This window comes from Fukomys damarensis, unplaced genomic scaffold, assembly GCF_012274545.1.
Source record: "Fukomys damarensis isolate Sample0158 unplaced genomic scaffold, DMR_v1.0_HiC HiC_scaffold_2, whole genome shotgun sequence".
Classification (NCBI taxonomy): Eukaryota; Metazoa; Chordata; class Mammalia; order Rodentia; family Bathyergidae; genus Fukomys; species Fukomys damarensis.
The window spans coordinates 13,191,121-13,204,691 of record NW_022900914.1 but is presented as its reverse complement, the minus strand read 5'-3'; the positions used below and the strand labels follow the sequence as shown (position 1 = coordinate 13,204,691).

The following is a 13,571-nucleotide window of genomic DNA, read 5'->3' as shown; positions in this document are numbered from 1 at the left end:
CTTAAAAAAAAAAAAAAAACCCACACAAACACAATGAGAGTCTGGTTGGGAAGTCTTGGTAGACACATAAAACTGTTAAAAAAGAAAATTCTGTTATCTGCAATAATAGGTTGTAGTGGCATATTAGTGCAGAAGAAAGAATATTGCTGAATTGGAAGACACTGCAACAGAAAGTATATCACAGGCCAGGTGTGGTGGCACACGCCAGTAATCCCAGCATGCAGAAGGCTGAGGCAGGAGGATCTCTGTGAGTTCGAGACCAGCCTGGGCTACATAGTGAGTTCCAGGTGAGTCTCAACTACATAGAGACCTTGCCTCAAAAAAATAAAAAAAAACAAAAAACAAAAAGTATATCACAGAGCAAAACCAAAGCACAGAAAAAAGAAAAAAAAATTACCATTTCTAGACCAATATGGCTGTCCATTTCTGCATAATGCCCACTCAACACAGTAAATTGGGATGACTTTTTCCAAAATTGGCAGCACTGTTAAAGTTTCCCAAAATTCAATTTATATATATATGTATATATATATATATACATATATATATAAATTGAATTTTGGGAAACTTTAACAGTGCTGCCAATTTTGGAAAAAGTCATCCCAATTTACTGTGTTGAGTGGGCATTATGCAGAAATGGACAGCCATATTGGTACACCATTTTTTTGTTAGCCTCTTAATCATCATCTGGAAAGAGAACATTCTAGAGTAATATCATTAAATGTAGCTCTGATAAAGCACAGTCCCTACTATGTATCATAAAGCAGGTATAAGATATTTTACATTCATAGAGGTATGATACAGTACCGTCCTACATCAATAATATTAGAATCAGTTTTAGTTTGAAATTTACTTTGTCTGCAAATAAGCTTGCTGCCCGTTTTTTTTCTGGGCTCCTGTCCCATGGAGAATTGTTTTCTATCTTTTCACTTTCAGTCTATGGGCTTCTTTTTGCACTAGGTGTGTTTCTTTTATACAACATATTGTTGGATTTTGCTTCTTGTTCCATTTTGCCAGTCTATTTCTCTTGATTGGTGAGTTGAGGCCATTGACATTGGTGGTTATAACTGATATGTACTGACTTATTATTGACATGTTATTGGCCTTTTGCTGACTCTTTTTACTTTTTCACCTTCTTTTAATTTCTTGCCACATCGTACTAAATATGTAAGATCATATCTACGTGGGTTTGATTACAGAAACTAATAAAGTATTCTCTAAATAATGAAAAAAAAAGAATTAGATAAGAGCAAGAAGCAATTTAAATATGTTCAGGGACCATTTTCATCTCCAGAATTAAGGATTATTTTAATGTTACATCACTGCCTTTTCTCTTTTTACTTTCCTTTTTAGTTTTATTTTAGGATTCCCTATTTTTAATGTTCATACAGAGATTTCTTTAACTAAAATACTGAATAGTTTCTTTGGTGTGAAAAACTATAATAGTACACAGGATCCTAATGAGATAATTAATAATGTGAAATAGGAAGTAAAGGGCTAAAGGTGTAGGGAAAGTGGGGAGGGTGGGGGAAAGGTAATCAGGGAGAGGAAAAAAAATATGAGAAACTGAAAAAATGGAAATAAAGTGTTTGTAAATGGGGAGGGGAGGAGGGGGTGAAGGGAGGACAGGGACAAGGGGAGAAAATGAGAATCAAGACCTATTATGTAAAGGTACAGAATCCCAACGGTGAATGTAACCGTATTGCATACCTAGATTGTACCAATAAACTCAATAAAAAGGAAAAAAAAAAAAAGAACAAATAAATAGAGCTTAAAGGACCTAGTAGGCAAAATAAGAAACATAAAGTACTTAAAAGTAGATTACCAAAAAAGGAGAAAAAGAAGAAGGGGTGTAGTTCAATGGTAGAGTGCTTGAGTAATAGTGTGAAGCGCTGGGTTTAATCTGCAGCAGGGAACACAAGAGAAGGGGCGGGGCGGGGCAGAGAAGAGAAGGAGATCTGAATAACGGCCAAATTTCACCCAATGTGATGAAAAAAATGTTTTTTGGTTTTCATGACAGTGGCACCTTTATTTTAAAATTTAGACACTTTACAAAAAGCTGAGGATGGTGTTATAATTCATTCTCAGTAAGTGGCCTACCTGTCCCAAATGTCTTTGTTTGCAGGATTGCTAAGAGAAATAAACTATTCTCATTGGACCCTGCATTTTTTTAAGCTTTTGGAATTGAAAGAAACAGAAGTACAGACTCTTTAAAGGAAGAGGGTCTGCTGTAAAGTTACACTGACACTAAAGCTGAGACAGGATCTCAGTGCAGAAGTCAGCAGGGACGGAGACAACTCTGGGAAGGGGCCACCCTTTCGGTCTGTCTGGTTGTTGGCACAGTCTCTTTCTCTCACTTAGCAACTTCTCCTCTTTACGTGGCTATTCTGCTCTCCTTTGATCCATGGCTTTATTTCTTCCTGTCTCGCCATGTCCAAAATATCTTCAGTCTTCCCCACAGAGGCACACTTCCCTCTCCTCCACAGTGCTCCTTCCCTGGGAGGATCATAGTATAACAAAACTCAGCCCGACAAGAGTTAGGATTCTGTTAGGCAGTGAGGACAGCGGCCTCCAAATAGTTGGGGAAGCCCAAAATGAAGTCTGCTGAGTCACGACCTTCCGGTGACCTTATAAAAACAACTGCCAGGTGTCCTTTGTTGTCTGGGACCTCCCCAGAGCATGATGAGGCAGACTATCAGTTCAAGGGTGCATGGGCCCTGTGTGGACATGGCTGAACACCGCACAGACTGGATCCTAAAAAATACATAGTCTCCTATAGGGTAGAAATTATATTGCTTACACAACAGCCTGAGCTTCTCTCTAAACCCCTTAAAAACCTGTAGTCAAAGAGCCCTTGCGGTCACCTACTCAGAACTCCCTCCCAGCTAGCATGAGCCTTGCTTCCTTACCTTTATAACTTTTAATTCCTTGCCTTTATATCCTTTGCATACATTTGCTGGCACCCTGCTTCTTCTGTCCACGGTTTCATTCTTTTCACTGTGGAGCACAACCCCAGTGTTCCAGTAACAGTATCAACAGAATGAGGTCAGCATATTTATTCTTCTCTCCCAAGGAGGTCATTTTAAGTTGCTGCTTCCCTCAAAAAACTTCTGTGCCTCTCAAGCTGGCTCCCTATATACCTCTGCTAACCTTATGTCTCCTCTATACTTGCCCTCTCATTTGTAATTAGTTCCTCTATAGATACATCCTCTATTCTAATTTCCATATGTTATTTGTTTTTCCTGTGACACTGAGTTCTATGATGAGCCTCAATTTAATAAGCCCTTTAACTTGAAAAAAATCATAAGTCAAAAATGAGAGTAAGCCAGGCATGGTGGTGCACACCTGTAATCCCAGCTGCTTGGGAGGCTGAGGCAGAAGGATCACCAGTCCAGCCTGAACAACACAGGGAGACCCTATCTCAAAATAAAAATTTTAAAGGATTAGGGATGTAGCCTAGCACTAGAGTGCTTGCTAGCATGCACAAGGCCCTGTGTTCAATCGTAAGTATTACAAAAGGGCCGGGGATTTGGCTCAGTGGTTCCTCAGCTTGCCTTGCAAGCACAAGGACCCGAGTTCCATCCCTGGTACCACACACACACAAAAAAAGTATTACAAAAGACCAAAATATTTAATATGCCTAACGTATTGAACATCATAGCTTAGCTTAAGCTTAATGTCTTTATGTGATTAGCCTAGAGTTGGACAAAATCATCTAACAAAACAATGCAAATATCTAAAAAGCCTATTTTATAATAAAATATGGACTTGTTCATATAATTTAGTGAATACAGTACTGAAAATAAAAAACAGAAATGTTTGGGTATGATTTTGTATTGCCATAAAGATAGATAATCATAAACCGAACCATCATAAATCAAGGACCGTCCATGTATGTTTCAATACCTTTTTGTTTCCTTATTTGACAGTGCTGGGGATTGAACTCAGGGTCTCGTGCATGCTAGGGAAGTGCTCTACCACTGAGCTACATCTTTATTTTTTTAATCTTACAACTTCTGCTTTAGATTCACCACAGACCCATTATGGCTTTGATTCTACTCCATTACCTGAAATTCTCTGGGCTTGTCAATTCCAATTGCAATTTCTTTGCCAATTAATGTGATGAAGTTTTAAGCTCATACATCATCTATAAAGTTCACTAAACCTCAAGAAGAATATGTACAAAGAAAACTACACCAAGCGACATGATTAAATGGCTGAAAAACAACGATAAAATAGGAAAACAAATGCAAAAACTTGATGCAAAGAAGGAAAAAAATGTAAGCAGACAAAGTCAATATACAAAAGCCAACTTTTTATTATTCTTTCAGTATACTACTAGAAAATAATGTTTAAAACAATAACACAATAGCATCAGAATCATGATCTAGAGATTTTACTGTCAAGTTTTTGTTTAAGAAAAATGAAGACCTATGCTCATACAAATATTTGTATTAGAAGAACAAGTGGAAATAACCCAACAATCCATCAACAAGATGAGGTTTTAGGTATATTCATATAATGCAATAACATACCTCAATAAAAAGAAATGAACGACCACTACAACTAATGACACAAGAAAATGTGAAATACTTTTCAGGTAAAAGATAACAGAAAAAAGTTCACAGCCTATAAATCTGCTTAGACACAGACACAGAAAAGGCAAAGGTAATGTAAAGAGAAAAAATTAAGACTAGTAGTTGCTAAGACACACGGGTAAGGGAGTTCACAGGTATGGCAGGTAGGCCAGGAGGGAGCTCTCTGTTTACGACTGGAGTGGATCTACATTTTGAAAGGGGTGTGTGCCTTTGTCAAAACTGATCAAACTGTTCATCTGAAATTGATACTATATTAAAATCACATTGCACATATGCCCAGCATGGTGGCATGTGCCTCGCTAGTCCCAGCACTCAGAAGGCTGGAGTCCAGCTTGAGCAACACGGTGATATGGCTCCTCAAAAAAAAAAGAAAAAATATATATGCACATATATACTATATAGTATAGATATAGATGCGTCTGATTTTAAAGGATGAAAAAGGAAAACAAAAAGTAGGAAGCACTGGGATTCCATTTCAAATATTTAGATAATGTGATCTGCATTTGAGACGAAAACTAGATTCCAAAAATTGAAGCATCCATTAAGTAAATGTCTGTTAATCATGTGCTCATCAACCTTTTTTTAGCCCCAAAGGAGCTATTTAGTAATTCAGTCATTTATGAAAGCTAACTGCAGTAGTTTTCAAGCATATCAAAAAAAGGTGATTTATAAATTCGAACATGACTGGTACCTAACACTTTAAATAAAGATCTACCACTATAATCATTACTTTTTGTTCACAATTTTCATAGAAAGTGATTTTGATAGAATATTGATATCAATGCTCTAAACAAGAAATGAAATAATAAATATTAGGACTGGGGGTATAGCTCAATCACAGTGGGCTTGTCTAGCATTGTGAGACCCCAGGTTCAATTTGTACACTGAGAAAAGCAAAAGAAAGAAAAAGTACATGAAAGAAATAATAAAGATTAGAGCAGAAACTGAGGAAATACAAGACTATTAAAATATAGAAATTTAATGAAACCAAAAGTTAGTTAAGTCGGCAAACCTTTGCACTAACCAAGAGGAAAAGAGAAAAAATTTAAATTAGTAAAATCAAGAATGAAAAGTCACTGCTACCAAGCTAACAGAAACAAAGAGGATTATAAGAAAATACTACAAGTGATTTTATGCCAACAAATTACATAACTAGATAAAATGGACACATTCCTAGAAAGATGCAAAGTATCAAGATGACTCTTTAGGAAACAGAAAATCTGAATAGACCTCTAATAAAAGATTGAGTTAATAATCATCACCCTCACAAAAAACCCCAGGGGCAGATGGGTTCACTGCTTAATTTTACAAAATGCTTAAAGATGAATTAACACCAGTCCTCACAAACTCTTGCAAAAAAACAGGAGCTAGAATTTGTAACTTATTCTACAAAGCCAGTATTTTTCTGTTACGGTTTTTCAAGGTACCCGTCCCCCAAAGTCTCATGTCCACAACAGGTGCAGCTTTCGGAAGGTGACTGGATTAAGGAGGCTTATGACTTGCTATTACCGTGTGGGGGACAGTTGAAAGAGGCTGGTCACTGGGGGAGTGGCCTGAAAGGGTTTAACTCCTCTCCAGTTTGTTTTCCCCCTTGGTCTCTCAGCTTCCTCGAGGCCACGCCCATTCCGAGAGCAGTTAGTTCTTCTCTACCGGCCCTTCCCCCACGCTGCTCTGTCTTGGAGAGGCCAATTATGGATTGAAACCTCCACAAACTGTGAGCCAAAATGAAGCTCTCCTCCTTTAAATTGCAGGGGTCAGTAATTTGTCCCAGCGACAAAGAAAGTGGCGAAGACATATTGTAATACCAAAACCATCATAAAAAGAAAATTGGATCAACATTCTTTGTAAAATACAGACACAGAAACTGTCAATGAAACGCCTGCAAGGCAAATCCAACAAGCTATTAAAAGGATTATATACAATGACCAAATGGAATTTACCTCAGGAATGCAAGATGGGTTCAACAACAACTAATACAGCAACAACAAAGATTGCTTCAACATCCACAATCAACCAATGTAACATACAGTGTTGCTAGGCTAAGAAAGGAAGCCACGTAATCATCTCAACAGACATGGCAAAAGCATCTGACAAAATCCAACATGACAAAAATATTCAACAAACTAGAAATAGAAAGTTTCTTCCTAGGAATATTTAAGGCATATACAAAAAATCCACAGCTAACATTATAATTACTTATCGGCGAAAAACTGAAAGCTTTCCTGCAAAGGTAAGAGACAAGATGAGGATGACTGCTTTCACCATTTATCTATAATATTCTACAAGAAGGGCTAGTCAGATCAATTGGGCAAGAAAATGAAGGCACCTGGATTGGAAGGAACAAGCAAACCCATTTGTTTCTAAAGGAATCCACTAAAAAGAGAAAAAACAAAAAACAAACAAAACAGAACTACTAAATGAGTTCAACAAGGTTGCAGGATATAAGACCAACATATAAAATTCAAATGTATTTCTATAGTAATGACCAATCCAAAAGCAAAAATGTGAAACCATTCCATTTATAACAGCATTAAAAGGAAAAAAAATACTTAATAATTTAACAGAAGTAAAACACTTATATTCTCAAGAATAAATGGAAAACTATTTCACATTCATGGATTAGAAGACGTAATAGTAAGACGGCAATACTCTATTGATCCAGAGTCAATGCAGACCAACACAGAAACTGACAAAGTACAATACCATATGAAAATTCAAGAAGCCCTGAATAGCCTAAACAATCCCAAAAAAGAACAAAGAGCATTTACATTTAGTATTTTCAAAAGTTACCACAAAGCTTCAGGAAATAAGAAAGCGGTATTGGCACATGATTAAACATACAGTAGGTAACAACTGATAATCCATAATTAAGCTCGTATATTTATAGTCATCTGACTTTTTAAAAAATCAGCGCACAAGACAATTCAATGGGAAAAGAACACACTTTTTAAATTTTTAAAATTTTTTTGGTTTTTTGAGGCAGGGTCTCACTATGTAGTTGAGACTGACCTGGAACTCACTATGTAGCTCAGGCTGGTCTCAAACTCACAGCGATCCTCCTGCCTCAGCCTCCCTAGTGCTGGGATTACAGGCGTGTGCCACTACGCCCAGCCACGGATAGTCTTTTTAATAAACAGTTCTGGGAAGACCGTTTATGCACATGGTAAAGGAATGACACTGTACCTTACACCATACACAAAAAACTAACTTAAAATGGTCCCTAGACCTAGGTGCAAGAGCTAAAACTATAAAAATCTTAAAGGAAGAGCAAAGGGTAAATCTTCATGGTGGATTCTTCAATATAGCAATAAAAGTATAAGAAATAAAAGAAAAAGAAGAGTTAGATATCATTAAATTTAAAAAACACAAACTTTTGTACTTCAAAGGACACTATTGAGAAGAAAAAAAAAGAATACCCAAAGAATGGAAGAAAATATTTCCAAATTACAAAGGAACTGAAAACTCTTACAACTTAACAAAAAGACCTAATTAGGTATATATACTCAAGAGAAATGGTTATAGGTCCATCAAAGACTCATAACTGAATGTTAAGAGCAATAGTCTTCCTAACAGTCAAAAAGTAGAAATAATTCAAATGTTTATCAACAGATAAATGGATAAATGTGATGTGCCCATACAATAAAACATTATTTGTCAATAAAAAATAATGAGGTACTAATACATGCTACAACACAGAGGAACCCTAAAAATCTAAGTGCAAGAAGCCAGGAATAAGACGCATAAGAAGCCAATTACTGTACGAGCCCATTTATGAAATGTCCAAAACAGGCAAACTATAGAGACAGAACGCACCTTAATGCTTGCCTAGGGCTAGAGAGGGAGAGAAGATGTTTAGAGAGAAATCGGAATGACTGCTGGCGGGTACCAGAGCTTCTTCACAGGGCAATGAGAATCTATAAAATTCACAACTCTGATTATTCTGAGAAATCACTCAGTCATACATTTTAAATGGATAAACAGTAAAGGAATTACCATCCCAATAAAGCTGTTAAATAAAAAAGAAGCCACACTAAAAGAACCTTCCAGTAATACAATTAACACAAGGAACATATGTTAATAGGTGGCAAAATATACATGACACTGCTGTATCACTCCACGTATATTTTTAACAAAAAAGTTTTATCAAAATTATTTTCTAAGTGTAACCACAGCTATTATGGGGAAAAGTGATTTCCAGACTTACACATCCTACGCCTTGAAGTATAAGCTTCCATCAAATGTGTACTTTCTTCCACCACAAAAGGAATTGCTGCTCTGAACTACACAGAACAGCGCCCCTAATGTAAGAGACTCTTACGGAGGTGAAACAAGGAAGGAGGGCCAGGCATACTTACATCAGGTTCTAGGGTCACACAGCGCTGAAATGCCTTTGCTGAGCCTCCATAATCTTCCAAGGCCAAATAGGCACAGCCTAGAGAAAACCACACTCCGAGCTGCAAGAAACAGAAGTCAAAGTCATTCATACACAGTGACATAAATTTACAGGACACAATCTGCAGGTTTTTAAGATATTATCAACAAACACACCACTATAAAGAATTCAGAGCTATACAAGGTGCAATAGAAAACTATATTCAATGTTTAAGCTTTAAAAATATTTAGTACAGGGCTGGGGATTTAGCTCCGTGGCACCATGCCCAAGGTCCTGAGTTCGATTCCTGGTACCAAAAACGAAATTTAGTATATTGTCATTAATTCTCAAATAGCAGCCCTCACTTCAAACACACGTCCTACTGTTCTTGCCACTTTTCTGAAGAAGTTCTGGAAGTTCTCTTTCATGAGTGTCGTTATGAGGTGTGATCAAAAGATGTGAATGCTGAGACTGAATATCATCCAGCAGAAAAGGATTGTGCATCACAGTGTGTGCTCAATCACCTTATTTAAAGTTCTAGCAATGCACAACTTCTAGCTGTCCCCCAAAGTCAAAATGATCATGGAAAGGTAAATATTTTTAATCGATTCAGGACATCTAGGCAGCCAGGATGGTGCAACTAATAATCATGAAAGAGGACTGCTTCAAAAAGTGACAAAACGGAGGGGAGGGGAATGGGAAAAGATAAGAACCAAGATATGTCATGCACAGGCACAAATTCTCAGTGAAGAATGTGATCCTAATGTATATCTAAAACGTACTAACAAACTCAATGAATTAAAAAAGAGAGAAAGAGGGCTGGGGATTCAGTTCAGTGGTTCCGCCCCTTGCCTCGCAAGCCCAAGGTCCTGAGTTTGATCCTCAGTACCAGAGATAGAGAGAGAGACAGAGACAGTGACAAGAACAGTGGGTTAAGTGTGCACAAAAATGAGGTATTTTTGTGGTGAGTAATGCCATTGTCTTTGATAAATTTAAAAAATTTATTGTAGTCTTCAATCATACTTCGTATAGTAATGATTTGCCTTACATTTGTTTAAATGCGTGAAAATTAGCAATGGATATAAACTTCCTACCTCATTTTCAAAGCTAATGTAACTCTGAAAGCCTGCATAATTTTTTGTTTCACTTTTCTTTTTTGGTACCAGGAACTGAACCCAGGGCCTTGCACTTGCTGGGCAGGTGCTATGCCACTGAGCTACATCCCTGGGCCAAGCCTGTACAATATCATCACTCTCTTGTTGAGAAAGACCACACTCTGTTTACCAAATTCCTTAAAGCAATGGAAAGCTTTAATTATAAGCCTTCATATTAGAATCTGACATAAATCTGAGATTAATCTAATTTTTTACTGATCATCTTCTACATTAAAACAGCATACAAAGTATCAGCAAATTCACAACTGATGAAAGTCTCACAGACTTAAAAAGGACAAATTTCTGCTTTTATCTTCAATTAGGCCACAATAATGTTTGCAGTTTCACCGTGAATTCACCCTAGTATATGTCTACACAGGCATGCCTGAAAACAAAGGCTCAGAATCTGGGTTACCAAATAATCACACAAAACGTTAAATCTGCCTTAAGTCATTAAAATTTGGAAACACTAACATTTAGAAAAACAGGTAAAATAGGAAGTAGCTATTCAAATTACAAAAGAATTGTTTTACAACACACAGTTTCCTTAAAATTCAATAGCCCCTATCAAAAGGGAGATAAAACTGAAAAAAATTCCATGAAACCAGTCATAAATTCAAATATTATGAGTTGTTTGTTTCAGACATAGATAAGACAGGCAGCGGGAGATACAGCAGTATACTGAAGTCTCCTTTTTTTTTTTTAAAGGCAGTGTAGTTCAGGCCCCGAACTCACAGTGACCCTACTGCCTTGGACTCCCTGGGACCACAAGTATGCCAACACGACTGGGAAGTCTACCTTCTTAGTGACCTAATGATGGTGGAACAGAAGCAGAAAGGCAGGAAACCCTTCAGTAGGAAAAGATACGAGGTAACCATTATCTCCCCTCCTTCCTCAGAGGCAGAGACGAGGCTGCTCCCACATCCCCCGCTCCCTTAACCCTTCCCATATGGCAAGCGGAGGTCCCAAAGTTCCCAAAGTTCCTGAGCAGAGAAAGATTTTCAGCAACAGAGATCAGGCTCAGAAGGCAAACAACCTTGGGCAATGTAATACTTTGCCATCAATTCACAACAGCCCTACATAACCATTATCAAGAGCCTTTATGGAGAACAGATTTTGTTTGAGGCACAGGTAATGCCTGAAAAGAGGGTGGTGTGAGTCTGGTTTGGGGGTTGCAGGAGGTAGCAGAGGATGAGAGCAAAGCTACAAGTTCACTTATCTGAATTATGGCTCTTTAACGCAAAACCAAGCTCACTGCTCTGCTTTCATGTGGTTATTTATAGAATGAAATGAAAAAGGTTTCACTGCACCAAATTGCACTCGCTGAACCTGATGCAATCTGAGGAGCCCTGGAGGCTGATACTAACTTATAAAATATAGAATGCAAGCCCTCTAACTTCCAGCCAAGTTGAAAGTTTCAAAGCCTGTGTTACATTTCATCAATTCTAAAATACATTATTTTTCCACCTTGTAACATCTCTGAAATAGACACATCTTGTCAAAAGTTTCAAGAGCAGCAGTTTTTTATAAAGAGACTGGTACTGAAACCACATGTGCCTGTTACAATTGATAGCATCTTAGATATGATGACTTACAGTAGTAAGGTTAGCAGGAATAAAGGGACTGAATGCCCAAAGTTCTCCAAATGCATGCCCCTTGCCTGCTTTCTACAACAGCAAAGAACAAATAAATACTCTTTACCATGTGTTATAAAATCCAGGATAAAATAAAAATCTAAATAAGGAACTTTGTTTTTCAATCTACATAAAAAGATTTACAAAAGTTGCAAAGATTTAAAATTAACAATTACCATAAAGCAGTACTATGGCTCTCTTCTATTTTTACTCCTGGTTATTTTGTTGGGTAGCTGTATTAATAATTTGCATTGCAAGAAAAGCCTAAGATCAATTAACTAGTTTTTTGTTTGTTTGTTTGTTTGTTTGGTAGTACCAGGGATTGAACCTGGGACCCTACACTTTTGAGGCTGTGGTGGAACCACTGAGCTAAATCCCCCGCCCACTCTAGGATCTTCTAATTGCTCACAGCTGACCCATTAAATTATTCACCCTCTTGTTTCTCAACTGAAGCCCTCAGAATCTGACGGACTAAGGAGAATATTTGGTGCCTTTTTTATTTAAAACTATTATTTAAACTATAATTACTGATAATGACTGGCATCTTGGTTCAGAAGGGTCATACTGTTAAGACTAGGGCATCATTTAAAAAAATTCAAAAGAAGCCTCAAAAAACTCTCACACAGGGCCGGGGATTTAGCTCAGCGGTTCGGTGGCCTGCTTCGCAAGCGCAAGGACCTGAGTTCGATCCCCGGTACCAAAAAAAAAAAAAAAACTCTCACACAGCCCTCAAAGTAAAGCTGAAATGCTTGAGTATCAAGATTTTTAGCACCTAAGCTAGAGAACAGAATGTTACCCTCATTACATGTTCTGGTGGCTAAATTCTTTTCAAAAGTAAAGGGAAGGGTGGGGATTTAGCTCAGTGGTTCTACTGCCTGCCTTGCAAGTATAAGGAACTGAGTTCGATCCCCAGTACCCCCCGCCAAAAAAAAGTAAAGGGAAAATGGGTAAATTTTATTTTAATAACATTTAATTTTACATACTCAAAATGAGATTATTTAATGTTATTAATATGAAATTGAGATATCTTATATTCATTTTTTCCTACAAAGTCCTTGAACTCTGCTGTGTATCCAATACTGAACACATTCCCATTGGCTGGAACTATCAGCGGTACATGCACGACTCTCCCATCGGGGGCTTGTATGATCAGATGGGATGGTCCCGTGGTGCCCAGTGGAACCTCCACCAGCACGACAGCTGCCTGGCAGTGAGACATATGAATCAGAGTCCCATCGTGAATGTGTTAAAGCAGTCTCAACTCTGACTGGACACACTTCCAGGGGCCAGTGGCCACGGTATTGGGCAGTACTGTTCCACATTATTACTCTGAGACACGCACGGAAACCCTAGAATACCTTACACATCCTTCCCTTCCTTCTAGGGGCTCCTCCGGCTGAGACCCTCCCATGAACTCCCGGCTTTCACATACTGCAAGTACTCTTGCTCTTCTTTCTACACAACAGCAACCAAAATAATTAGCACCTAGTGAGCACCTATCTGTGTGCCAAGCGCTGATGCCATGAGTTTTCTATACGATACTTCCTGCATTCCTCAGGAAAACTGTGCAAGGTAGTAGTGTCATCCTTATTAGCAAGATGTGCAAAGGCTGGAGGGCAGCAGCAGAAGGAAGAGAAAAGCTGAAAGAAAATCTCTTATTAAAAGGACTGGTAAAGGGACCAAGATAATTTTTTGATAGGCTTTGGCTGAGATTTCTAAAGCACTCATTCCCAAGGCAAATCAGGAAGGCAAGCTTGGAACAGGTAGGCAAGGGCCTTTAAAATCTGGTAGACATCTGGGTGCTGCGGTGCAT

The 13,571-nt window shown here is 37.9% G+C and overlaps 1 protein-coding gene across 3 annotated transcripts in view; it reads right to left on the bottom strand.

The window, feature by feature from the left end:
* Positions 1-13,571, bottom strand: part of Ttc27 (tetratricopeptide repeat domain 27) — a 164,028-nt gene that overhangs the window by 27,242 nt on the left and 123,215 nt on the right. For all 3 annotated transcript variants that reach the window (XM_010645223.3, XM_010645231.3, XM_033763504.1), the window contains one exon: positions 8,954-9,052. In XM_010645223.3, coding sequence (XP_010643525.1) covers positions 8,954-9,052 — 99 coding nt within the window. The remainder of the gene's footprint in view (positions 1-8,953; positions 9,053-13,571) is intronic.